This window comes from Grampus griseus (assembly GCF_964374135.1).
Source record: "Grampus griseus genome assembly, chromosome: 10".
NCBI lineage: Eukaryota > Metazoa > Chordata > Mammalia > Artiodactyla > Delphinidae > Grampus > Grampus griseus.
In genome coordinates, this window is record NC_139004.1 from 97,416,955 (window position 1) to 97,444,203 (window position 27,249).

Consider the following 27,249-nt stretch of genomic DNA (forward strand, 5'->3'; position numbering starts at 1 on the left):
CCAGTACCATATTGTCTTGATTACTGTAGCTTTGTAGTATAGTCTGAAGTCAGGGAGTCTGATTCCTCCAGCTCCGTTTTTTTCCCTTAAGACTGCTTTGGCTATTCAGGGTCTTTTGTGTCTCCATACAAATTTTAAGACTTTTTGTTCTAGTTCTGTACAAAAATGCCACTGGTAATTTGAAAGGGATTGCATTGAATCTGTAGATTGCTTTGGGTAGTATAGTAATTTTCACAGTATTGATTCTTCCAATCCAAGAACATGGTATATCTGTCCATCTGTTTGTGTCATCTTTGATTTCTTTCATCAGTGTCTTACAGTTTTTTGAGTACAGGTCTTTTACCTCCTTAGGTAGGTTTATTCCTAGGTATTTTATTCTTTTTGTTGCAGTGGTGAATGGGATTGTTTCCTTAATTTCTCTTTCTGGTCTTGCATTGCTAGTGTCTAGGAATGAGAGAGATTTCTGTGCATCACTTTTGTATCCTGCAACTTTACCAAATTCATTGATGAGCACTAGTAGTTTTCTGGTGGCATCTTTAAGATTATGTATAGTATCACGTCATCTGCAGACAGTCACAGTTTTACCTCTTTTCCAATATGTATTCTTTTTATTTCTTTTTCTTCCCTGATTGCCGTGGCTAGGGCTTCCAAAATTATGCTGACTAATAGTGGTGAGAGTGGACATCCTTGTCTTGTTCCTGATCTTAGAGGAGATGCTTTCTGTTTTTCACCATTGAGAATGATGTTTGCTGTGGGTTTGTCGTAGATGGGCTTGATTATGTTGAGGTAGGTTCCCTCTTTGCCCACTTTCTGGAGAGTTTTTATCATAAATGGGTGTTGAGTTTTTCAACAGCTTTTTCTGCATCTATTGAGATGATCATATATTTTTCTTCTTCAATTTGTTAATATGGTGTATCACGTTGATTGATTTGCATATATTGAAGAATCCTTACATCCGTGGCATAAACCCCACTTGATCATGGCGTATGATCCTTTTAATGTGTTGTTGGATTATGTTTGCTAGTATTTTGTTGAGGATTTTTGCAGCTATATTCATGAGTGATATTGGTCTGTAATTTTCTTTTTTTGTAGTATGTTTGTCTGGTTTTGGTATCAGGCTGATGGTGGCCTCATAGAATGAGTTTGGGAGGGTTCCTTCCTCTGCAATTTTTTGGAAGAGTTTGAGAAGGGTGGGTGTTAGCTCTTCTCTAAATGTTTTATAGAATTCACCTGTGAAGCCATCTGGTCGTGGACGTTTTTTGTTGGAACATTTTTAATCACAGTTTCAATTTCCTTACTTGTGACTGGTCTGTTCATCTTTTCTGTATCTTCCTGGTTCAGTCTTGGAAGGTTATACCTTCCTTAGAATTTGTCCACTTCTTCCACGTTGTCCATTTTATTCACTTAGAGTTGCTTATAGCAGTCTCTTATGATGCTTTGTATTTCTGTGGTGTCTGTTGTAACTTCTCCTTTTTCATTTCTAATTTTATTGATTTGAGTCCTCTCCGTCTTTCCCCTGAGGAGTCTGGCTAAAGGTGTATCAATTTTGTTTATCTTCTCAAAGAACCAGCTTTCAGTTTTATTGATCTTTGCTAATGTTTTCTTTGTTTCTATGTCATTTATTTCTGCTCTGGTCTTTATGATTTCTTTCCTTCTACTGACTTTGGGTTTTGTTTGTTCTTCTTTCTCTGGTTCCTTTAGTTGTAGGGTTAGATTGTTTATTTGAGATTTTTCTTGTTTCTTGAGGTCGGCTTGTATTGCTATAAACTTCCCTCTGCGAATTGCTTTTGCTGCATCCCATAGGTTTTGGATCGTTGTGTTTTCATTGTCATTTGTCTGTAGGTATATTTTGATTTCCTCTTTGATTTCTTCAGTGATCTCTTGGTTATTTAGTAACGTATTGTTTAGCCTCCATGTATTTGTGTTTTTTTACGTTTTTTTCCCCCTGTAATTGAGTTCTAATCTCATAGTGTTGAGGTCGGAAAAGATGCTTGATATGATTTCAGTTTTCTTAAATTTACCAAGGCTTGATGTGTGACCCAAGATGTATCCTGGAGAACGTTCCATGTGCACTTGAGAAGAAATGTAATCTGCTCTTTTTGAATGGAATGTCCTATGAATATCAGTGAAATCTGTCTGATCTGTTGTGTCATTTAAAGCTTGTTTCCTTATTAATTTTCTGTCTGGATCATCTGTCCATTGGTGTAAGTGAGGTGTTAAAGTCCCCCACTATTATTGTGTTAGTGTCGATTTCCTCTTTTATAGCTGTTAGCAGTTGCCTTATATATATTGAGGTGCTCCTATGTTGGGTGCATATGTATTTATAATTATTATATCTTCTTCTTGGATTGATCCCTTGATCATGATGTACTGTCCTTCCTTTTCTCTAATAAGGTTCTTTATTTTGAAGTCTGTTTTATCTGATATGAGTATTACGACTCCAGCTTTCTTTTGATTTCCATTTGCATGGAATATCTTTTTCCATCCCCTCACTGTCAGTCTGTACGTGTCCCTAGGTGTGAAGTGGGTCTCTTGTAGGCAGCATATATGGGTATTATTTTTGTAACCATTCAGTGAGCCTGTGTCTTTTGGTTGGAGCATTTAATCCATTCACGTTTAAGGTAATTATCGATATGTATGTTTCCATGACCAATTTCTTAATTGTTGTTGGTTTGTTTTTGTAGGTCCTTTTCTTCTCTTGTGTTTCCCACTTAGAGAAATTCCTTTAGCATTTGCTGTTGAGCTGGTTCGGTGGTGCTGAATTCTCTTAGCTTTTGCTGGTCTGTAAAGCTTTTGATTTCTCTGTCGAATCTGAATGAGATACTTGCTGGGTAGAGTAATGTTGGTTGTAGGTTGTTCCCTTTCATCACTTTAATTATATGGTGCCACTCCCTTCTGGCTTGTAGAGTTTCTGCTGAGAAATCAGCCGTTAACCTTATGGGAGTTCCCTTGTATGTTATTTGTTGTTTTTCCCTTGCTGCTTTGAATAATTTTTCTTTGTCTTTAAATTTTGTCAATTTGATTACTCTGTGTCTCGGCATGTTTCTCCTTGGGTTTGTCCTGCCTGGGACTCTCTGTGCTTCCTGGACTTGGATGGCTATTTCCTTTCCCGTGTTAGGGAAGTTTTTGACTATAATCTCTTCAAGTATTTTCTCGGGTCCTTTCTCTCTTCTCCTTCTGGAAGCCCTACAATGCGTATGTTGTTGTGTTTAATGTTTTCCCAGATGTCTCTTAGGCTGTCTTCATTTGTTTTCATTCTTTTTTCTTTATTCTGTTCCACAGCAGTGAATTCCACCATTCCTTCCTCCAGGTCACTTATCCATTCTTCTGCCTCAGTTATTCTGCTATTGAGTCCTTCTAGTGTATTTTTCATTTCAGTTATTGTATTGTTCATCTCTGTTTGTTCCTTAATTCTTCTAGGTCTTTGCTAAACAATTCTTGCATCTTTTCGATCTTTGCCTCCATTCTTTTTTCGAGGTCCTTGATAATCTTCACTATCGTTCTGCAGTCTTTTTCTGGAAGGTTGGCTGTCTCCACTTCATTTAGTTGTTTTTCTGGGGTTTTATCTTGTTCTTTCATCTGGTACAAAGTCCTTTGCCTTTTCATGTTGTCTATCTTTCTGTGAATGTGGTTTTCCTTCCACAGGCTACAGAACTGTAGTTCTTCTTGTTTCTGCCGTCTGCCCTCTGGTGGATGAGTCTATGTAAGAGGCTTGTGCAAGCTTCCTGATGGGAGGGAATGATGGTGGGTAGAGCTGGGTGTTGGTCTGGTGGGCAGAGCTCAGTAAAAGTTTAATCCGTTTGTCTGCTGATGGGTGGGGCTGGATTCCCTCCCTGTTGGTTGTTTGGCCTGAGGCGACCCAGCACTGGAGCCTATCCAGCTCTTTGGTGGGGCTAATGGCAGACTCTGGGAGGGCTCAGGCAAAGGAGCACTTCCCAGAACTTTTGCTGCTAGTGTCCTTGTCCCCATGGTGAGCCACATGCACCCCCCACCTCTGCAGGAGACCCTTCAACACTAGCAGGTTGTCTGGTTCAGTCTCCTATGGGGTCACTGCTCCTTCCCCTGCGTACTGATGCACACACTACTTTGTGTGTGCCCTCCAAGAGTGGAGTCTCTGTTTCCCCCAGTCCTGGCGAAGTCCTGCAATCAAATCCCGCTAGCCTTCAGCATCTGGTTCTCTAGGAATTCCTCCTCCCATTGCCGGACCCCCAGGTCGGGAAACCTGACGTGGGGCTCAGAACCTTCACTCCAGTGGGTGGACTTCTGTGGTGTAAGTGTTCTCCAGTTTGTGAGTCACCCACCCAGCAGTTACGGGATTTGATTGTAGTGTGATTGTGCCCCTCCTCCTGTCCCATTGCGGCTCCTCCTTTGTCTTTGGATGTGGGGTATCTTTTTTGGTGAGTTTCAGTGTCTACCTGTCCTTGATCGTTCAGCAGTTAGTTGTGATTCCGGTGCTCTCGCGACAGGGAGTGAGCTCACGTCCTACTACTCCGCCATCTTGAACCAATCTCATGGATTTTTTTCTTAAAATATAAGTGTTCCAATCCATTATAGTCATTTTCGTTTTGATGCTTCCATATTTGATGAGTTTATTCCTGTGTGCTTTTGATACAACCCTATCGTTTTTAGTAGTTGTCTTCCTTTCTGTCTCATTAAGAAATCCTGGCCTCATCTTTTGTGTGTCCTTCCTGATTCTGACCCGAATTTGCCATTTCTCTAAGAAGTTTTGGTTTCTTTTAGTGGGAAATAGTTTTTAAAGACCACAATCTGGATGGTAACTACTAGTATTGCTTCTAGGCCTTCTCAGTGCATAGATGATAAAAACATAGTTTTTAGATGGAGAAAAATAGGTCATGAGTTAATACTGTTATATCCAAGTAAAACTTAAGGTCACTGTGCCTTTTCACTTCTTGGGTTTTATATTTAAATTCCTTTCTTTATCTTAAAAATCCTGGTTTCTAATTACATTAACAAAATTATCTCTATCTTGCTGTATCTTACAGTATCAACATAATACTTTCAAAATAAGACTACAACAATTACTACAAACCATAAAACTACTAAACGCAGTCTTAGAATAAACGGTCAAATGAGTTAAATATTTTCTCTGTGTGGTTATGCCATGGGCTTGATATATACCTAACATTCCATCCAGTTGTTTTTTCAGTTTTTAGGGATTTTTTTCCCCTTTACTTGTTAATTATTAAACATTACGTGGTTCCCAAGTCAATGCTATAAGACAAGGTACCTGCAGAGACTATTATCTTCCATTCCTGTCCCCTTCATTCTGTTCCTCCTTTCCTCTATAGGTATTTTTATTGTGATTTTTTTCTTTCACCCATGAGTAATTTAGATGTGTTGCTTAAATTTCCAAATATTTGAGGATTTTCCAAGTATTCTATTATTGGTTTCTAGGTTACTTCCATTATAGTGTGAGAATATGTTGTAGATAATTTTAATTCTGTTAGATTTGTTAAAGTTTGTTTTAGGGTCCAGAAATTAGTCTGTCTCGATGAGTGTTCCAGATGTACTTGAATGCGTTTAAGTGTTGCTGGGTAGAATGTTCTATGAGTGCCTGTTAGGTCAAATTGATTGCTAGGTTTGTTTATGTATTCTGTAACTTTACTGTTTTCTAGGGTCCTATTTTTTCTGCTACTGAAAGAGGAGTGTTGAGATCTCCAGCTGGAATTGTAACTGACTTCAGTTCTGTGAGTTTTTGTTTCACATATTTTGAAGCTCTATTTTAAGTGCATACATCTTTAGGATTGTTGCCTTCTTGATGAATTGACCCTTTTATTATTATGCCCCTTTTTATCCCTTATAAGTATTTCTTGTTCTAAAGTCTGTTTTATCTGAAATTTTTTGTTCTAGAACCAGTTTTTTTAAAAAATAAATTTATTTATTTTATTTATTATTTTTGGCGGCGTTGGGTCTTCATTGCTCCGAGCGGGCTTTGTCTAGTTGTGGCGAGCGGAGGCTACTCTTTGTTGCGGTGCACGGGCTTCTCATTGCAGTGGTTTCTCTCGTTGCGGAGCACGGGCTCTGGGCATGCGGGCTTCAGTAGTTGTGGCTTATGGGCTCTAGAGCTCAGGATAAGTTGTGGTGCACAGGCTCTGCTGTTCCACGGCCTGTGGGATCTCCGCGGACCAGGTCTTGAATGTGTGTCCCCTGCACTGGCAGGCAGATTGTTAAGCACTGCTTCACCAGGGAAGTCTGATTTGTATAATTTCTAATGAGAAGTTGGCTGTCATTCTTTTATTTGTTCCTGTGTATGTAATATGTCTTTTTTTTTCTGGCTGCTTATATAATTTTTAAGAAAGTTCAGTAGTATTATTGTATGTGTATTTTCTTCTGCTTGGGGTTCTTTAATTTCCTAGAATCTGTAGGGTTATAGTTCAAATCCAGCTGAGAAATTTTGGCTGTTTCTCTAAACATTGTTTTCTGTCTCCTTTGGAATCCAGCTGACACATATTTTAGACTACTTAATACTGGAGTCACAGTTGCCTGTGTTTGTTTTGCCTTGTGTGCTTTTCTCCCTGTGCTTCAGTTTGCATAGTTTCTATTGCTGTCTTCACATGTACTGATGTTTCCTGTCAGTGTCTAACGTGCTTTTACTCCCATCCAGGGTATTTTTCACTCCAGATATTGAATTGTTCATTTCTAGAGACTCCATTTGCAACTTTCTTATATCTCCCATTTTTCTTATGTTCATTATCCTTTACATTCGTTTTTTTTTCTTCTTTTTTTTTCTTGTGGTACGCGGGCCTCTCACTGCTGTGGCCTCTCCCGTTGCGGAGCACAGGCTCCGGACGCGCAGGCTCAGCGGCCATGGCTCACGGGCCCAGCCGCTCCGCGGCATGTGGGATCCTCCCGGACCGGGGCGTGAACCCGCGTCCCCTGCATCGGCAGGCGGGCTCCCAACCACTGCGCCACCGGGGGAGCCCTGCGTTACATTCTTGAGCATATTTATAATAGCTGTCTTTCAGGTAGTCATCTGCTAATTCCGTGGTCTCCCTCCTGAGTCTGTGGCTATTCACTGTTTTCCTCTCCTGGTTATGGGTCATTTGCTTGCTTCTTTGCCTGCCCAGTAATTTTGGATTAGGTGGTGGATGTTGTAAATTTTATGCTGTCACATGCTGAATTTTCTTGTTGTTCCTTTAAAGAGCGTTGGGCTTTGATCTGGCAGAAAGTGAAATTATTGGTGGATCAGTTTGATGCTTTCAAGGCTTGCTTTTAAGGTCCAGAGCAGCCTTGACTCTAGACCTGATTGAAGATACACCATTGACGCGTGATCTTTCTTAGGACTCGACCCAGTGCCCTTTGTATCGTGAGGCTGTTGCACTCTGGTTCTTGGGAACGTGAACTACTCGCCCTCTGTTGAGTTCCAGGAATGCTTGGCCCACTGCTCTTTGGTCACGAGAGTTTGACCCTTCCCGTAAGCAGGTTAGTACTTGGTCAAAAGTCTAGGAGACCCTCCTGCAGATCCGAGGAGCTGGCTGTCTCTGAGCAGCTCGCTCTTCTCTAGTACTCTGTAAATGCTACCTTTGCCTTTCTGAACTCTCATCTGTCTTTTTAACTCAGTGAGGCCGCTCTGGATTCGATTTCCCTGCCCTTTCCTGGGAACTGCCTCCAGGAAGAAAGCTGCGGCCATTGTGGTGCTCCCTTCCCACACCCACTTTTTCCTCTTCCTCCAAACACTGCCTGTTGTCCTACATTGGAAAGCAGTTTTTCATGGATTTTGTGTTTTTCGAGTTGTTAATGGCTTGAGGGAAACTCTTGAAGCTGTGAATCCTTCCTGTGTGGAAGTGGAAATCTCCCCCTTATGAATGGTTGGCCCTACTCCTTGATGATTCAGAGTTTGAGGGGCTACCTTAATGTCATCCAGGGGTTTCTTTTGCTATCCTATTTGCTTTGCTTTTGTGAGAGGATTGAAAATCAGTGTGGCTGCTACTGCCATCTTGCCCTAACTAGAATTCTCTGTGTATCTTTTAAATTACCCTTACATTCCTCTCATTTGGGCTTGGCAACTGCCCTGAAGACAGACACAACATGGCACTGCACTTGGTTGGCCTGTTTTGTTGTAACAAATTGGAGGTATCTCCCTTACCCCAGGAATGGCTAACGTGTTACCACCCTAAGCATAAACTGTTGACAGTGGTAATTTCATTTACTTCCAGATTATTCGATGGGGTGGTGTAAGCTATAAACACAGCCTATGGCCAGGAGCCCAATAAGCTATCACTAACCCACTGTGAGACATGGGACCAGTCCCTTCTCATTAATCATCTGTATATGGCACTGTAAGGAGGACCAGGCCTGCCCTTGGGAGCACGGAGCTTGTTAAGGAAGGCAGATACGTAGAGCTAACTAGAATTCAGTGTAATTTGTGTCCATTGAGAAGCCCGAGCAAAGGTGCTTCCTTGGCCTTTCTTTTCGCATCTGAATAATGGAAGGGAGGGAGCAGCAATTTTCCTATTGTTCTGTGCAGGCTAGGATTTTGCGGAATGCCTTGGGAGGTCTTGTGGGCCAGGCCCTCTGTCCTCACTTGAACCAATGTAGTTGCACTTTTTCCAATTTTATATGTTATGATGTAAGATTTATTTCACAACAGGGATTCTGCTTCTGAAAAATGGACAAAGAACAGGCAGAAGAGGGGTCCACACTTAGCTGTGCACAGAACCTCCTGCAGTGAGCGGCCTGCCCTTTCATTGGTGTGTGCGCACATAAAGGCCCGGCGTGAGCTCCACTCCCCGATTACGGCTGAGGAGCCCCAGCAGCAGGTCGCGGATTCCAGCCTTGAGAGTTCTGAGCTGAGACAGATCAGGATGCCAATGGTGGCTTTAGCACCTGGTGGTGGACGGCCCAGGGCAGCTCTTGACCTTCTTGCCAGTTTCCTCATCAGTAAGTCAGGGGTGTGCGCCTACACAGGCTTTCTGTGCTGCTTCACTCAGGCCTCAGTAAATCCCAGCTACTGCTGCGACTGCTGCTTCAGGTCAGTGTCCCAGGGCCTCTGGTGAAAGGTGATCCTTGGTTCAGGGTCGCTTAGGACCAGAACCATGCTCTGCATACTCCGTGCTCTAAACTGTCAGCCCCACGACAGGCCAGCCTTGGGACCCAGACTTCTTAGGCTCCAGGGATGTGATAATAGCCTAGATTTCTGTGGCCTGAGGGGAATTTATTAGGCATTTTTTCTTTTTTTTAATTTAATTTTTATTTCATTTTAAAGTATAGTTGATTTTCAATGTTGTGTTTATTTGAGGTGTAGAGCAATGTGATTCAGTATATATATATATACACATAACTGTACTCACTCGGATTCTCTTCCCATATAGGTTATGACGGAGTGTTGAGTAGAATTCCCTGTGCTCTACAATATTTCCTTCTTAATTATCGGTTTTATGAATATTAGTGATTATACGTTAATCCCAACCTCCTCATTTGTCTCCCCCACCTTTCCAACTTAGTAACCCTAAGCTTGTTTTCTAGGTCTGTGAGTCTCTCTCTGTTTTGTAAATTAGTTCAATTGTATCAAGTTTTGGATTCTACCTATAAGTGATATCGTATGATATTTGTCCTTCTCCATCTAAGGTCTCTTAATATGATCACCTCTAGGTCCATCCACATTACTGCAAATGGAATTATTTCATTCTTTTCGAAGGCTGAGTAGTATTCTCGTGTATATACTTAACCACGTCTTCTTCATCCATTCATCGGTCGATGGACGTTTTGGTTGCTTGTGAGTCTTGGGTGTTGTAAACAGTGACACAGTGAACGTTGGGGTGAAGCGTCTTTTCCAGTTATGATTTCCTTTGCATGTAAGCCCAGTAGTGTGATTTATGGATTGTATAGTAGCTGTATTTGTAGTTAAGGAACCTCTATACTGTTCTCCACGGTGGCTGTTACCAATGTACTTTCCCATCAGTGGCGCTGGACGGTTCCCTTTTCTGCACACCCTCTCCATTATTTATTGTTTGTAGAGTTTTTGATGACGGTCATTCTGACTCCTGCGAGGTCGTACCTGGTTGTAGTTTTGATTTGCTTTTCTCTAAGTAGTAGTAATTTGGAGCATCTTTTCATATGCTTTTTTCTTTCTTTTTTTTTTGTAAACGTGATTAAAATTTAACTCTTAAAATCGGTTTGTTGTTAAGTTTGCCAGTTTTTGAATTCTTATTCCATGACCTACCCCGGGACATTTATTAGAGTAGGTGTTATTTTAATACAGCACCGCAGCCCTTGTGAACGTTAAGTGCTCTTAAGCAGTGGTTTGAAAGTTGTAGTTACAGGTAATGGCCACAAGGCGGCAGGATTTCTTCATGTTGCACTCTGGTTACTGGGGTGACCAGAGCCTTAGGGCAAGTTGTATTCCTGGGTTGTCAATTAGAGTGGAATGTGCCAGCACAAACACCCAAGGGCGTGTGTCTCATTACTCCTTCCTCCTTATCCTGTGACCCCCAGATATATCCCAGCCTCCCGCCAGACTGCTATGCCGAGGGGTTGTCCTTTTCACGTGGGGTGACTCTAAGGAAGGAGGCTGGAGGTGGGATCCCCACCATCCGAGGCCATGGAAACCTGGTGACTTTTCAAATGTCTTTCAGCCCGAGGTTCAACCGGGCTCTTGGGTCCTGTAGCCTTGGTTCGGCTTCAAGAGGGGCCACCTGGATCCAAAGATTGTGGTCCCATCTGGGGGTTACCAGGCACTCGAGACCAAGGGGGCTTATAGCTGCCACATCCTCCCCAGCTCCCTCGGCCCCATGACAGTTCAGCCTTGGGACCCAAGTCTGCTTAGGGATGTGACAGCGGTCACGGGGGCCTGGGGGGAATAGCGGACTCATTTTTTAAAATTAAACTTGTATTTTATATTGGAGTATAGTTGATGTTTAACATTGTGTTTGTGTTAGGGGTACAGCAACATTATTCATTTATACACATGCATATAATCTATTGTTTTTTGGATTCTTTTCTCATATAGGTTATTACGGTGGGCTGTGCTATAGAGTATTTCCTTGTTGATTATTTATTTTATGTATATTAGTGTGTAGATGTTCAGCCCAACGTCCTAATTGATCTCTTCTTCTCCCCAGCTTTTTTATTTGGTAATCATAATTTTTTTCCCTAAATCTTTGAGTCAGTTTCTTTATTTCCTGTATTACTAAGGAAAATTAAAAAACAGAAACAAAAGTAATCCCTATACCCCAGGAAGCAGTGCAAGGGGGTGACACTGGTTGGGAAGGTGTAGAACGTGGGGGAGTGGGGGCCTGAGCCCACAGCTCTGGGTGAGTCGGAAACGTGTTTGCTATGTGACCTTGGGAAGTCACTTAATTCATGTGAACATCAGTTTTGTCCTGCTTAAGGGTTTTTTTGTGTGAAAATGAACTGAAGTTATATCAAATTCATGTAAGAAGTATTTAGAACAGTGCCTGGTGCACAGCAAGACTGGTGTAAATGGTGGCTCTTTGGATAATTGAATGTCTCCTATGTGCAGGTGTCCTCGTGGGACATACCGTGTTCAATCTTGACAGTGACCTGGGGAGGTGGGTGTTTTACATGGGAGGAGCCTGAGAAGTTCAGTGTTGTGGGCTGGACCAGAAAGCAGGTGTTCAGATTCAGGTGTGAGCGTTAAGGCCTCAGCTTTCCACCCCACCACGCTGCCTGGGGCAGGTGAGAGAGCCCGACCAGAGTGGGCGCTTAACCTCTGTTTCTGGAGTGAATGACCTAGGCAAGTGGGAGAGAAGGCTTGTGTGTCCCTTGAGAAAGGAGTAAGGCCTTGTCTTTGTGGGCGAGCATCAGGTGACCAGCATTCCCCCCAGAGCCTGGCCCCCATCCTCCCCGGAGCCCCGTCTGGCTGCTTCTCCAGCAGGTCGGGAGCTGGTTTCTTGGGCCCTTTGACCATGTTTGAGTCTCGGTGCCTCCGCTGGGTGTTGAGAAGAGGACGGTGGGCCTGGCTAGTGATGATCAGGGTTGCACCCCTACTAAGCTTTTAGAGCTGGGACGTGCCTCAGCTCCAGGCGCGCGTGTGGGTCTCTGCATCAGAGCGAGTGGCTGGCTCATGGAGGCGGACTTCTGCTTCCTCTCTCCCTCCACCCAAGTAGTTCACCTGCTCTCCAATACCTTAGATTCCTCTAGTGGGGATAATCCTTTCAAAGTGTGATTACCACTTAGAGGCAGATGCTCTCAGAAGCAAGGGCTTGGTGAGCTACGTCACTGTGCGGCCAGGTAGTCGGGTGTGTGGTCATGCATTTCTTTTTTTTGGCTTGTGGGATCCTCGAGCTCATGGCAGCCAAGGTCTTGGAACTCTCACACCTCCCTGAGAGAAGCCCCATTTTTCAGATGAGGAAACTGCGGGGGAGCAGGGCAGGGACCATCTCCAACAGGGCTGGACTCCAGTCCTCTCTTCTGGGTGGTGGTGATGGCTCTGCTCAGCTTGGTCTTTCTTAATGTGCGGGCCTTTCTCCCCTCCCCCAGCCAGGTTCTGAGAGGGAGCAGAGTGCCCTGGGGGCAGGAAAGCCGGGACCTGGTGCTGCCACAGGTGAGCACACACAGATTGGCCTTACGCAGATCACTGAGCGTCCCCCTGCTCACGGCTGCCTCTCACAGGGGCTTGAGGGTTAACTGAGGTGATGGGTGTGAAATCCTTTGTAACCTGTCAAGTACCATGCAGGTGACAACTGTTTTTTGTACCCTGGCCAGCCTTTGCCACGTCAGATGTTCGCGGACGAAGAGCGCATCAACCACGTGGGGGATTCCTTACGTGCCCGCAGCGGCTCATCCCACAGGATGCCCAGGTGGTGACTCCTAAGGGCTTGGTGAGTTGTCTGTGTAGACGTTCTAGCGTTTCAGAGGAGGAGCTCACTTCTGGCTGGGCTCGGGCTGGGAGGGTAGGAAGGGCTCCGTGATCCAGGCGGCGGAAGTGGAGCAGGGCTTTGAAGGGAGGGCACTGCTGCAGGCAGAGGGGCAGGAGCGGGGGGGAACAGCAGGCGTGGGTGCAGACTGTGGCCCCAGTGAGAAGGCTGGGTGCTCGGAGGAGGGTGGCAATGGGGCGGGTTGTAAGAAAAGGCCTAGAAGGAGGTACGGGGTTGGGATAAGCACAGTTTGGAAGCTGGGGGCCCAAGGAGTTTGGGCCTGATCTGGAAGAGGGAGGCCACTGAAGGCTTTCGAGCAGAGGAGTGACAGGACACGACCTTAAAGACCTGGGAGGCTGCACCGTTATTTCACGGGGAGAAAACCTGAATGCCACAGGGACCACACTTTCCCCAAAGCCACGCAGCCCTCAGCGGCAGTGCCCGGACGCCTAGCCAGGCTCCTGAGCACGACGGGATGGGGCAGGGGAGCCAGCAGAACGCTGGTCATCCGATGACCGCCTGACTGAGATGGTCGAGAGGGGGCACTGGACCCTTGTGGAGACTCTAGGGACAGTGGGTGCCCGGGAGGGGCTGGACTGAGCCCCTCAGTAGAATGTGGGGACTGAGTACCTCCAGCTGGAAAACTTCTCACCACCAGTGCACTGGGGCGGGGGCCGGAATCCTCCCGCAGTCCCAGCAGAGTGTGTGTGTCACCTGGAGGCCTTCGCCCTTGCGGGCCACCTGAGCTGATGCCTCTTGGCCTTGGGGCTCAGAAGGGCTGAAGGTGGAGCAGGTGGGGAGATGCTAGAGAAGGCCTGCAGCTTTTTCAGAGCGTGGCCCGCCCTGCCCCCCGGCCCCCAAAACCCCAAACGGACTATGGTGACCAGGCCCCACTGAGATGTGAGGCCTCCTTCAGTCCCGGCCCTGGAGACAGGAACTGCCAGTGTTGATCTTAGATAACACCCCACAGGCAAACACCCACGCGGGCTGCTGCGTTCCCTTCCGGAGCAGAAAGGTGGCCTGCGGGCTGGAAAGCACCCGAAGCACATCCCGCAGAGCGGAGGCTGGTTGGGGGAGGAAGGAAGGATGCCGGAGCCACTGAGGGAGGGGGAGGCGGCACCCAGAACGTACCTCGCTGCCCACCCCTGGCTGTGGACGGGGTGCAGGCTGGGGAGGGGACGCACGCAGACCTGAGCCCAGAGGCCTTTGAGGAGGCCTGTGTGGCTCGGGGTGGGGAGGACTGACTTGCCTCAGCACGTGTTTCCCCTCCTTTGAGTGTGGATAATGCCAAGGCCAGTCTGTCCGTCTGTCTCCTTCTCTGAACCTGCCTCTGGATTGCTTGCTGGTTGGTGGTTTCCTTCCCACAGCAGGGCCTTGAGGGCCTGGCCTCATCCACAGATAAGGGCGCATCGTCACCGAATTAACTGCTGTATGTCAGTGGTGTCTGAGAACAAATTGTGTACACAGTCCACTGTCATTCTGTTTGTGCTGTTAAGTAGCTGGCTGAGCAGGGAGTTTTCTCATGAATTTGGCCAAACCTTGGTCTGAATGAGGCAGATTCTGGGGTAATAGAAACGGGTTTCATTTTCTGAGATAGATAGGGCTCTTTGGCGGGGCTTATTTTTTTCTCCTTGTTCTGGCTTCCATAACTTGTAGAACAGCATCGATCACTAGAAGTATCATGCCAGTCATGCCATTAACAATTCCTTAGGAGTCCCATTAAAAAACACAAAAAGAAACAGATAAAATCCATTTTAATAATATACTGTAATATATTCAAAATACTATCAATCTGACATGTAATCAGTGTTATAAATGATTTAGATATTTGGCACTGGTTTTCTTTTTACTAAATTTTCAAAGTCCATTGTGTTATTTTTCACAGCACGTTTCAGTTCAGACCAGCCACATTTCTAGTGCTCAGCAGCTCTTGTGGCTCACGGCTATTGCACTACTGGACAAGCTCTAGATCATCATGGGTGTCCCTCTTACAACCTCCACATCCTTAGCCCAGTGCTGTCTCATCCCTCCTGCTCCAAACACAACCTCACCCACTGGGGTTTCCCTGTTCTCCTGCCATCGTGGGGCTGGAGCCCCCAGTATTGGTCTCCTATCTTCAGTCTTTCTCTCCACCAGCTTTTGCCCTCAGCGTTAAAATATGCCCAGGTCTCTCTCATCCTGGAAAGGTCTATTGATGCCTTCTTGCCCTCATGCTACCGTGTCCAGGCAGAAGTTCCTGTCCCTGTATCCTGTCCCTTATGGGTACTGGCCCCTCCACACTCTGTAGCTTGACTCCCTGCACCGCCCGCCAACCACTGTGCTGAAACTCTTCTCAGAACTACAGGTAGCGCAGTCTAGGGATGGCTAAGAGCCCTAGGCTCTCAGGATGAGGCCTGTAGGGTGATCTAATCTCACCGCTGGGTGCAGGTTTGTGCTGGGCTGCAGTGGATGCATAGGGGAAGTGGTAAGAAAGCAGTCTTTTTTATGTCTCGTCTTTGGATTCTGATCCAGTAAGTCTGCAGTGGGGCGTGAGAATCTGTATGTCTCAGATACTGAACAAGTATCTCAGGCACTTCCTTTCTGATTATAAAATAATGTTTCCAGCAGAAAATTTGGCCATATGTAAGATAAACTCTCTCCATGTATATTTGAACTTCTTATTCTGGAAAATTTCAACCTTAAAATGAAAGCAGAGAGAGTAATACAATGAGTCTCCACAAGCATTCATCATCAGTTTCAACATGTATTAGCATCTTGCATCGTGTATTTATCCCACATACTATTTTTCCTCTGGGGGGAATATTCTAAAAGCAAATCTCAGCAATCATGTAATTGCAGCCTTAAAATCTTCAATGTGTAACTCTAACTGATAAAACACACTGTCTTACCCTACAACAACCCCCTTACCTCAACCTGATTCTTTCTCTATTGTTCCTTTCTACATTTATTACCATTTTTCTTTCAATTATTTTATCACCTTGATATCCAGTTTGTACAGGAAAGGCAAGAAAAATACATCATTTTTCTCTACTTACTAATGTTCAAAATAAGGACAGTCTCTAGATCCATCCAGGTCTCTACAAATGATTTATCCAGGTCTCTACAAATGACTTTTTCTGGCTGAGTAATATTCCATTGTATATATGCACCACATCTTCTTTATCCATTCATTTGTCGATGGGCATTTAGGTTGCTTCCATGTCCTGGCTATTGTAAATAGTGCTGAAATGAACATTGGGGTGCGTGTGTCATTTTGAATCACGGTTTTCTCTGGTTATCTGCCCAGGAGTGGGATTGCTGGGTCATATGGTAATTCTAGTTTTAGTTTTCTAAGGACCCTCCATACTGTTCTCCATAGTGGCTGTATCAGTTTGCATCCCCACCAACAGTGCAAGAGGGTTCCCTTTTGTCCACACCCTGTCCAGCATTTGTTGTTTGCAGATTGTCTGATGATGCCCATTCTAACTGGTGTGAGGTGATAACCTCATTGTAGTTTTGATTTGCATTTCTCTAACAATTAGTGATGTTGAGCACCTTTTCACGTGCTTCTTGGCCATCTATATGTCTTCTATGGAGGAATGTCTATTTAGGTCTGCTCATTTTGTGATTGGGTTTTGATTGCGGAGCACAGGCTCTGGACGCGTAGGCTCAGCGGCCATGGGTCATGGGCCCAGCCGCTCCGTGGCATGTGGGATCTCCCCGGACTGGGGCACGGACCCGTGTCCCCTGCATCGGTAGGCGGACTCTCAACCACTGCGCCACCAGGGAAGCCCTGTTTATTTTTTTAATATTGAGCTGCACGAGCTGTTTATATATTTTGGAGATTAATCCTTTGTCTGTTGGTTTGTTTGCAAATATTTTCTCCCATTCTGAGGGTTGTCTTTTGGTCCTGTTTGTAGTTTTGTTTGCTTTGCAAAAGCTTTGAAGTTTCATTAGGTCCCATTTGTTCATTTTTGTTTTAATTTCCATTACTCTAGGAGGTGGATCAAAAAAGATCTTGCTGTGATTTATGTCCAAGAGTGTTCTTCCTATGTTTTCCTCTAAGAGTTTTATGGTGTCCGGTCTTACAGTTAGGTCTGTAATTCATTTTGAGTTTATTTTTGTGTATGGTGTTAGGGAGTGTTCTGATTTCATTCTTTTTTTTTTTTTTTTTTTGTGGTACACGGGCCTGTCACTGCTGTGGCCTCTCCCGTTGCAGAGCACAGGCTCCGGACGCGCAGGCTCAGTGGCCATGGCTCACAGGCCCAGCCGCTCCGCGGCATGTGGGATCCTCCCAGACCAGGGCATGAACCTGTGTCCCCTGCATCGGCAGGCGGACTCCCAACCACTGCGCCACCAAGGAGGCCCTGATTTCATTCTTTTACATGTAGCAGTTTTCCCAAACCAGTTATTGAAGAGACTGTCTTTTCTCCATTGTATATCTTTGCCTCGTTTATCATAGATTAGTTGACCATAGCTGCGTGGGTTTATCTCTGGGTTTTCTATGATTTCCATTGATCTATATTTTTGTCTTTGTGCCAGTACCATATTTTCTTGATTACTGTAGCTTTGTAGTATAGTCTGAAATCAGGGAGTCTGATGCCTCCAGCTCCATTTTCTTCCCTTAAGATTGCTTTGGCTATTCAGGGTCTTTTGTGTCTCCATTCACATTTTAAGAGTTTTTGTTCTAGTTCTGTACAAAAATGCCACTGGTAATTTGAAAAGGATTGCATTGAATCTGTAGATTGCTTTGGGTAGTATAGTAATTTTCACAGTATTGATTCTTCCAATCCAAGAACATGGTATATCTGTCCATCTGTTTGTGTCATCTTTGATTTCTTTCATCAGTGTCTTACAGTTTTCTGAGTACAGGTCTTTTACCTCCTTAGGTAGGTTTATTCCTAGGTATTTTATTCTTTTTGTTGCAGTGGTGAATGGGATTGTTTCCTTAATTTCTCTTTCTGGTCTTGCATTGCTAGTGTCTAGGAATGAGAGAGATTTCTGTGCATCACTTTTGTATCCTGCAACTTTACCAAATTCATTGATTAGCTCTAGTAGTTTTCTGGTGGCATCTTTAAGATTATGTATAGTATCACGTCATCTGCAGACAGTCACAGTTTTACCTCTTTTCCAATATGTATTCTTTTTATTTCTTTTTCTTCCCTGATTGCCGTGGCTAGGGCTTCCAAAATTATGCTAATAGTGGTGAGAGTGGACATCCTTGTCTTGTTCCTGATCTTAGAGGAGATGCTTTCTGTTTTTCACCATTGAGAATGATGTTTGCTGTGGGTTTGTCGTAGATGGGCTTGATTATGTTGAGGTCGGTTTCCTCTTTGCCCACTTTCTGGAGAGTTTTTATCATAAATGGGTGTTGAGTTTTTCAAAAGCTTTTTCTGCATCTATTGAGATGATCATATGTTTTTCTTCTTCAATTTGTTAATATGGTGTATCACGTTGATTGATTTGCATATATTGAAGAATCCTTACATCCGTGGCATAAACCCCACTTGATCATGGCGTATGATCCTTTTAATGTGTTGTTGGATTATGTTTGCTAGTATTTTGTTGAGGATTTTTGCAGCTATATTCATGAGTGATATTGGTCTGTAATTTTCTTTTTTTGTAGTATGTTTGTCTGGTTTTGGTATCAGGCTGATGGTGGCCTCATAGAATGAGTTTGGGAGGGTTCCTTCCTCTGCAATTTTTTGGAAGAGTTTGAGAAGGGTGGGTGTTAGCTCTTCTCTAAATGTTTTATAGAATTCACCTGTGAAGCCATCTGGTCGTGGACGTTTTTTGTTGGAACATTTTTAATCACAGTTTCAATTTCCTTACTTGTGACTGGTCTGTTCATCTTTTCTGTATCTTCCTGGTTCAGTCTTGGAAGGTTATACCTTCCTTAGAATTTGTCCACTTCTTCCACGTTGTCCATTTTATTCACTTAGAGTTGCTTATAGCAGTCTCTTATGATGCTTTGTATTTCTGTGGTGTCTGTTGTAACTTCTCCTTTTTCATTTCTAATTTTATTGATTTGAGTCCTCTCCGTCTTTCCCCTGAGGAGTCTGGCTAAAGGTGTATCAATTTTGTTTATCTTCTCAAAGAACCAGCTTTCAGTTTTATTGATCTTTGCTAATGTTTTCTTTGTTTCTATGTCATTTATTTCTGCTCTGGTCTTTATGATTTCTTTCCTTCTACTGACTTTGGGTTTTGTTTGTTCTTCTTTCTCTGGTTCCTTTAGTTGTAGGGTTAGATTGTTTATTTGAGATTTTTCTTGTTTCTTGAGGTCGGCTTGTATTGCTATAAACTTCCCTCTGCGAATTGCTTTTGCTGCATCCCATAGGTTTTGGATCGTTGTGTTTTCATTGTCATTTGTCTGTAGGTATATTTTGATTTCCTCTTTGATTTCTTCAGTGATCTCTTGGTTATTTAGTAACGTATTGTTTAGCCTCCATGTATTTGTGTTTTTTTACGTTTTTTTCCCCCTGTAATTGAGTTCTAATCTCATAGTGTTGAGGTTGGAAAAGATGCTTGATATGATTTCAGTTTTCTTAAATTTACCAAGGCTTGATGTGTGACCCAAGATGTGATGTATCCTGGAGAACGTTCCATGTGCACTTGAGAAGAAATGTAATCTGCTGTTTTTGGATGGAATGTCCTATAAATATGAATGAAATGTGTCTGGTCTTTTGTGTCATTTAAAGCTTGTGTTTCCTTATTAATTTTCTGTCTGGATCATCTGTCCATTGGTGTAAGTGAGGTGTTAAAGTCCCCCACTATTATTGTGTTAGTGTCAATCTCCTCTTTTATAGCTGTTAGCAGTTGCCTTATGTATTGAAGTGTTCCTATGTTGGGTGCATATATATTTATAGTTATTATATCTACTTCTTGGATTGATCCCTTGATCATGATGTACTGTCCTTCCTTGTCTCTAGTAAGATTCTTTATTTTGAAGTCTGTTTTATTTGATATGAGTATTACGACTCCAGCTTTCTTTTGATTTCCATTTGCATGGAATATCTTTTTCCATCCCCTCACTGTCAGTCTGTACGTGTCCCTAGGTGTGAAGTGGGTCTCTTGTAGGCAGCATATATGGGTATTATTTTTGTAACCATTCAGTGAGCCTGTGTCTTTTGGTTGGAGCATTTAATCCATTCACGTTTAAGGTAATTATCGATATGTATGTTTCCATGACCAATTTCTTAATTGTTGTTGGTTTGTTTTTGTAGGTCCTTTTCTTCTCTTGTGTTTCCCACTTAGAGAAATTCCTTTAGCATTTGCTGTTGAGCTGGTTCGGTGGTGCTGAATTCTCTTAGCTTTTGCTGGTCTGTAAAGCTTTTGATTTCTCTGTCGAATCTGAATGAGATACTTGCTGGGTAGAGTAATGTTGGTTGTAGGTTGTTCCCTTTCATCACTTTAATTATATGGTGCCACTCCCTTCTGGCTTGTAGAGTTTCTGCTGAGAAATCAGCCGTTAACCTTATGGGAGTTCCCTTGTATGTTATTTGTTGTTTTTCCCTTGCTGCTTTGAATAATTTTTCTTTGTCTTTAAATTTTGTCAATTTGATTACTCTGTGTCTCGGCATGTTTCTCCTTGGGTTTGTCCTGCCTGGGACTCTCTGTGCTTCCTGGACTTGGATGGCTATTTCCTTTCCCGTGTTAGGGAAGTTTTTGACTATAATCTCTTCAAGTATTTTCTCGGGTCCTTTCTCTCTTCTCCTTCTGGAAGCCCTACAATGCGTATGTTGTTGTGTTTAATGTTTTCCCAGATGTCTCTTAGGCTGTCTTCATTTGTTTTCATTCTTTTTTCTTTATTCTGTTCCACAGCAGTGAATTCCACCATTCCTTCCTCCAGGTCACTTATCCATTCTTCTGCCTCAGTTATTCTGCTATTGAGTCCTTCTAGTGTATTTTTCATTTCAGTTATTGTATTGTTCATCTCTGTTTGTTCCTTAATTCTTCTAGGTCTTTGCTAAACAATTCTTGCATCTTTTCGATCTTTGCCTCCATTCTTTTTTCGAGGTCCTTGATAATCTTCACTATCGTTCTGCAGTCTTTTTCTGGAAGGTTGGCTGTCTCCACTTCATTTAGTTGTTTTTCTGGGGTTTTATCTTGTTCTTTCATCTGGTACAAAGTCCTTTGCCTTTTCATGTTGTCTATCTTTCTGTGAATGTGGTTTTCCTTCCACAGGCTACAGAACTGTAGTTCTTCTTGTTTCTGCCGTCTGCCCTCTGGTGGATGAGTCTATGTAAGAGGCTTGTGCAAGCTTCCTGATGGGAGGGAATGATGGTGGGTAGAGCTGGGTGTTGGTCTGGTGGGCAGAGCTCAGTAAAAGTTTAATCCGTTTGTCTGCTGATGGGTGGGGCTGGATTCCCTCCCTGTTGGTTGTTTGGCCTGAGGCGACCCAGCACTGGAGCCTATCCAGCTCTTTGGTGGGGCTAATGGCAGACTCTGGGAGGGCTCAGGCAAAGGAGCACTTCCCAGAACTTTTGCTGCTAGTGTCCTTGTCCCCATGGTGAGCCACATGCACCCCCCACCTCTGCAGGAGACCCTTCAACACTAGCAGGTTGTCTGGTTCAGTCTCCTATGGGGTCACTGCTCCTTCCCCTGCGTACTGATGCACACACTACTTTGTGTGTGCCCTCCAAGAGTGGAGTCTCTGTTTCCCCCAGTCCTGGCAAAGTCCTGCAATCAAATCCCGCTAGCCTTCAGCATCTGGTTCTCTAGGAATTCCTCCTCCCATTGCCGGACCCCCAGGTCGGGAAACCTGACGTGGGGCTCAGAACCTTCACTCCAGTGGGTGGACTTCTGTGGTGTAAGTGTTCTCCAGTTTGTGAGTCACCCACCCAGCAGTTACGGGATTTGATTGTAGTGTGATTGTGCCCCTCCTCCTGTCCCATTGCGGCTCCTCCTTTGTCTTTGGATGTGGGGTATCTTTTTTGGTGAGTTTCAGTGTCTACCTGTCCTTGATCGTTCAGCAGTTAGTTGTGATTCCGGTGCTCTCGCGACAGGGAGTGAGCTCACGTCCTACTACTCCGCCATCTTGAACCAATCTCATGGATTTTTTTCTTAAAATATAAGTGTTCCAATCCATTATAGTCATTTTCGTTTTGATGCTTCCATATTTGATGAGTTTATTCCTGTGTGCTTTTGATACAACCCTATCGTTTTTAGTAGTTGTCTTCCTTTCTGTCTCATTAAGAAATCCTGGCCTCATCTTTTGTGTGTCCTTCCTGATTCTGACCCGAATTTGCCATTTCTCTAAGAAGTTTTGGTTTCTTTTAGTGGGAAATAGTTTTTAAAGACCACAATCTGGATGGTAACTACTAGTATTGCTTCTAGGCCTTCTCAGTGCATAGATGATAAAAACATAGTTTTTAGATGGAGAAAAATAGGTCATGAGTTAATACTGTTATATCCAAGTAAAACTTAAGGTCACTGTGCCTTTTCACTTCTTGGGTTTTATATTTAAATTCCTTTCTTTATCTTAAAAATCCTGGTTTCTAATTACATTAACAAAATTATCTCTATCTTGCTGTATCTTACAGTATCAACATAATACTTTCAAAATAAGACTACAACAATTACTACAAACCATAAAACTACTAAACGCAGTCTTAGAATAAACGGTCAAATGAGTTAAATATTTTCTCTGTGTGGTTATGCCATGGGCTTGATATATACCTAACATTCCATCCAGTTGTTTTTTCAGTTTTTAGGGATTTTTTTCCCCTTTACTTGTTAATTATTAAACATTACGTGGTTCCCAAGTCAATGCTATAAGACAAGGTACCTGCAGAGACTATTATCTTCCATTCCTGTCCCCTTCATTCTGTTCCTCCTTTCCTCTATAGGTATTTTTATTGTGATTTTTTTCTTTCACCCATGAGTAATTTAGATGTGTTGCTTAAATTTCCAAATATTTGAGGATTTTCCAAGTATTCTATTATTGGTTTCTAGGTTACTTCCATTATAGTGTGAGAATATGTTGTAGATAATTTTAATTCTGTTAGATTTGTTAAAGTTTGTTTTAGGGTCCAGAAATTAGTCTGTCTCGATGAGTGTTCCAGATGTACTTGAATGCGTTTAAGTGTTGCTGGGTAGAATGTTCTATGAGTGCCTGTTAGGTCAAATTGATTGCTAGGTTTGTTTATGTATTCTGTAACTTTACTGTTTTCTAGGGTCCTATTTTTTCTGCTACTGAAAGAGGAGTGTTGAGATCTCCAGCTGGAATTGTAACTGACTTCAGTTCTGTGAGTTTTTGTTTCACATATTTTGAAGCTCTATTTTAAGTGCATACATCTTTAGGATTGTTGCCTTCTTGATGAATTGACCCTTTTATTATTATGCCCCTTTTTATCCCTTATAAGTATTTCTTGTTCTAAAGTCTGTTTTATCTGAAATTTTTTGTTCTAGAACCAGTTTTTTTAAAAAATAAATTTATTTATTTTATTTATTATTTTTGGCGGCGTTGGGTCTTCATTGCTCCGAGCGGGCTTTGTCTAGTTGTGGCGAGCGGAGGCTACTCTTTGTTGCGGTGCACGGGCTTCTCATTGCAGTGGTTTCTCTCGTTGCGGAGCACGGGCTCTGGGCATGCGGGCTTCAGTAGTTGTGGCTTATGGGCTCTAGAGCTCAGGATAAGTTGTGGTGCACAGGCTCTGCTGTTCCACGGCCTGTGGGATCTCCGCGGACCAGGTCTTGAATGTGTGTCCCCTGCACTGGCAGGCAGATTGTTAAGCACTGCTTCACCAGGGAAGTCTGATTTGTATAATTTCTAATGAGAAGTTGGCTGTCATTCTTTTATTTGTTCCTGTGTATGTAATATGTCTTTTTTTTTTCTGGCTGCTTATATAATTTTTAAGAAAGTTCAGTAGTATTATTGTATGTGTATTTTCTTCTGCTTGGGGTTCTTTAATTTCCTAGAATCTGTAGGGTTATAGTTCAAATCCAGCTGAGAAATTTTGGCTGTTTCTCTAAACATTGTTTTCTGTCTCCTTTGGAATCCAGCTGACACATATTTTAGACTACTTAATACTGGAGTCACAGTTGCCTGTGTTTGTTTTGCCTTGTGTGCTTTTCTCCCTGTGCTTCAGTTTGCATAGTTTCTATTGCTGTCTTCACATGTACTGATGTTTCCTGTCAGTGTCTAACGTGCTTTTACTCCCATCCAGGGTATTTTTCACTCCAGATATTGAATTGTTCATTTCTAGAGACTCCATTTGCAACTTTCTTATATCTCCCATTTTTCTTATGTTCATTATCCTTTACATTCGTTTTTATTTCTTCTTTTTTTTTCTTGTGGTACGCGGGCCTCTCACTGCTGTGGCCTCTCCCGTTGCGGAGCACAGGCTCCGGACGCGCAGGCTCAGCGGCCATGGCTCACGGGCCCAGCCGCTCCGCGGCATGTGGGATCCTCCCGGACCGGGGCGTGAACCCGCGTCCCCTGCATCGGCAGGCGGGCTCCCAACCACTGCGCCACCGGGGGAGCCCTGCGTTACATTCTTGAGCATATTTATAATAGCTGTCTTTCAGGTAGTCATCTGCTAATTCCGTGGTCTCCCTCCTGAGTCTGTGGCTATTCACTGTTTTCCTCTCCTGGTTATGGGTCATTTGCTTGCTTCTTTGCCTGCCCAGTAATTTTGGATTAGGTGGTGGATGTTGTAAATTTTATGCTGTCACATGCTGAATTTTCTTGTTGTTCCTTTAAAGAGCGTTGGGCTTTGATCTGGCAGAAAGTGAAATTATTGGTGGATCAGTTTGATGCTTTCAAGGCTTGCTTTTAAGGTCCAGAGCAGCCTTGACTCTAGACCTGATTGAAGATACACCATTGACGCGTGATCTTTCTTAGGACTCGACCCAGTGCCCTTTGTATCGTGAGGCTGTTGCACTCTGGTTCTTGGGAACGTGAACTACTCGCCCTCTGTTGAGTTCCAGGAATTGCTTGGCCCACTGCTCTTTGGTCACGAGAGTTTCACCCTTCCCGTAAGCAGGTTAGTACTTGGTCAAAAGTCTAGGAGACCCTCCTGCAGATCCGAGGAGCTGGCTGTCTCTGAGCAGCTCGCTCTTCTCTAGTACTCTGTAAATGCTACCTTTGCCTTTCTGAACTCTCATCTGTCTTTTTAACTCAGTGAGGCCGCTCTGGATTCGATTTCCCTGCCCTTTCCTGGGAACTGCCTCCAGGAAGAAAGCTGCGGCCATTGTGGTGCTCCCTTCCCACACCCACTTTTTCCTCTTCCTCCAAACACTGCCTGTTGTCCTACATTGGAAAGCAGTTGTTTCATGGATTTTGTGTTTTTCGAGTTGTTAATGGCTTGAGGGAAACTCTTGAAGCTGTGAATCCTTCCTGTGTGGAAGTGGAAATCTCCCCCTTATGAATGGTTGGCCCTACTCCTTGATGATTCAGAGTTTGAGGGGCTACCTTAATGTCATCCAGGGGTTTCTTTTGCTATCCTATTTGCTTTGCTTTTGTGAGAGGATTGAAAATCAGTGTGGCTGCTACTGCCATCTTGCCCTAACTAGAATTCTCTGTGTATCTTTTAAATTACCCTTACATTCCTCTCATTTGGGCTTGGCAACTGCCCTGAAGACAGACACAACATGGCACTGCACTTGGTTGGCCTGTTTTGTTGTAACAAATTGGAGGTATCTCCCTTACCCCAGGAATGGCTAACGTGTTACCACCCTAAGCATAAACTGTTGACAGTGGTAATTTCATTTACTTCCAGATTATTCGATGGGGTGGTGTAAGCTATAAACACAGCCTATGGCCAGGAGCCCAATAAGCTATCACTAACCCACTGTGAGACATGGGACCAGTCCCTTCTCATTAATCATCTGTATATGGCACTGTAAGGAGGACCAGGCCTGCCCTTGGGAGCACGGAGCTTGTTAAGGAAGGCAGATACGTAGAGCTAACTAGAATTCAGTGTAATTTGTGTCCATTGAGAAGCCCGAGCAAAGGTGCTTCCTTGGCCTTTCTTTTCGCATCTGAATAATGGAAGGGAGGGAGCAGCAATTTTCCTATTGTTCTGTGCAGGCTAGGATTTTGCGGAATGCCTTGGGAGGTCTTGTGGGCCAGGCCCTCTGTCCTCACTTGAACCAATGTAGTTGCACTTTTTCCAATTTTATATGTTATGATGTAAGATTTATTTCACAACAGGGATTCTGCTTCTGAAAAATGGACAAAGAACAGGCAGAAGAGGGGTCCACACTTAGCTGTGCACAGAACCTCCTGCAGTGAGCGGCCTGCCCTTTCATTGGTGTGTGCGCACATAAAGGCCCGGCGTGAGCTCCACTCCCCGATTACGGCTGAGGAGCCCCAGCAGCAGGTCGCGGATTCCAGCCTTGAGAGTTCTGAGCTGAGACAGATCAGGATGCCAATGGTGGCTTTAGCACCTGGTGGTGGACGGCCCAGGGCAGCTCTTGACCTTCTTGCCAGTTTCCTCACCAGTAAGTTGGGGGTTTGTTCCTACACAGGTTTGCTGTGCTGCTTCACGTGTGAAAGCTCCAAGTTCATGCCACTCATACAGGTCTCAGCTACTGCCGTGACCTGCTGTTTCACTTCAGGGTCCCAGGGCCTCCCCTTGGATGTGATCCTTGTTTCAGTGTTGGTGAGCTGCTCCTTCCACTGACGGCAGAAAACCAGGTGAATTGTGCCTGCTTTCCTCTTCAGTCTTGTAAACTCTTGGGATATGGTTGATACTCCACTGTATGTGCAGGGCAGACTTTATTAGCCTCAGGATAAGTAGCAGAGCTGGGGGCTGCAGTCCCATCCCTGAAGGCCAGGTGTAGCTTTGTATGGTGCCTTCAGCATAGACTGAGTCACAAGGACTTACACAGTGACAGATCAGCTCTGTGGGCAGGACTCAGCTAGGCCCATAGGGACCTGGGTCTTGGTAATGCTGTTCTAGGACACTAACCAGCAAGAGGTAAAACCAGCTTTGTAAGGAGGGGTTAGAAAAATGCAGGAAGAATTATAAGCAATACAAGTTTATTTAATTACTTTGGAAACAATTCCCCACCCCCCCAAATGATGTCTGAACCGAAAAGGTACATAAAAATGACCAACAATATCTTAAAATAATAGAGCTGACGGTTGTTTTTCCCTCAGAACAAGTGTGTGTTCAGGTGGACAGTAAATTACAAACCATATCAAATCATGTTAAGGCAGATGATAATCTGGGTGCATTTCTTAACGACTCCCAGGAAAGTGATCTTGTGGGAGCTGGGTGTTCTTCCTCCCAGCTGTGTGGTCAGTTGGCCCACGAAGGGGCAGTCCTGGAGGCAGCAGGTAGAGAACAGGCTGTGCCTGTCTTGTCACTGCTCGTTCTGCTGACCCTCTGTGACTGAAGTGGACACAGAACCCTGGCCCTTGTTGACATCACTGATGCACACCCACTGCCCGTCAACCGACTCCTTCCACAGGGTCACCTGCAAG

General features: G+C 44.0%; 1 protein-coding gene and 1 long non-coding RNA gene across 4 annotated transcripts in view; one reads left to right on the plus strand and one right to left on the minus strand.

Moving 5' to 3' along the window:
- The window catches only part of LOC309828908, a 32,425-nt gene extending 5,750 nt beyond the window's left edge, over nucleotides 1-26,675 (plus strand). The window contains exons 4-10 of one of the 3 annotated variants that reach the window (XR_014297363.1): nucleotides 5,637-5,708; nucleotides 12,463-12,526; nucleotides 12,688-12,803; nucleotides 22,994-23,065; nucleotides 24,661-24,802; nucleotides 25,972-26,261; nucleotides 26,379-26,675. This is a non-coding gene — a long non-coding RNA (uncharacterized lncRNA). Of the gene's footprint in view, nucleotides 1-5,636; nucleotides 5,709-12,462; nucleotides 12,527-12,687; nucleotides 12,804-22,993; nucleotides 23,066-24,660; nucleotides 24,803-25,971 lie in introns of all 3 variants that reach the window. The other 2 variants (XR_014297362.1, XR_014297364.1) reach the window with 2 other exon arrangements.
- Nucleotides 26,676-26,785: 110 nt separating this feature from the next.
- Nucleotides 26,786-27,249, minus strand: part of SEC13 (SEC13 homolog, nuclear pore and COPII coat complex component) — a 54,549-nt gene continuing 54,085 nt past the window's right edge. The window contains exon 9 of the mRNA XM_082664561.1: nucleotides 26,786-27,242. Within this exon, the coding sequence (XP_082520687.1) occupies nucleotides 27,129-27,242 (114 nt within the window). The 3' untranslated portion in view covers nucleotides 26,786-27,128. The remainder of the gene's footprint in view (nucleotides 27,243-27,249) is intronic.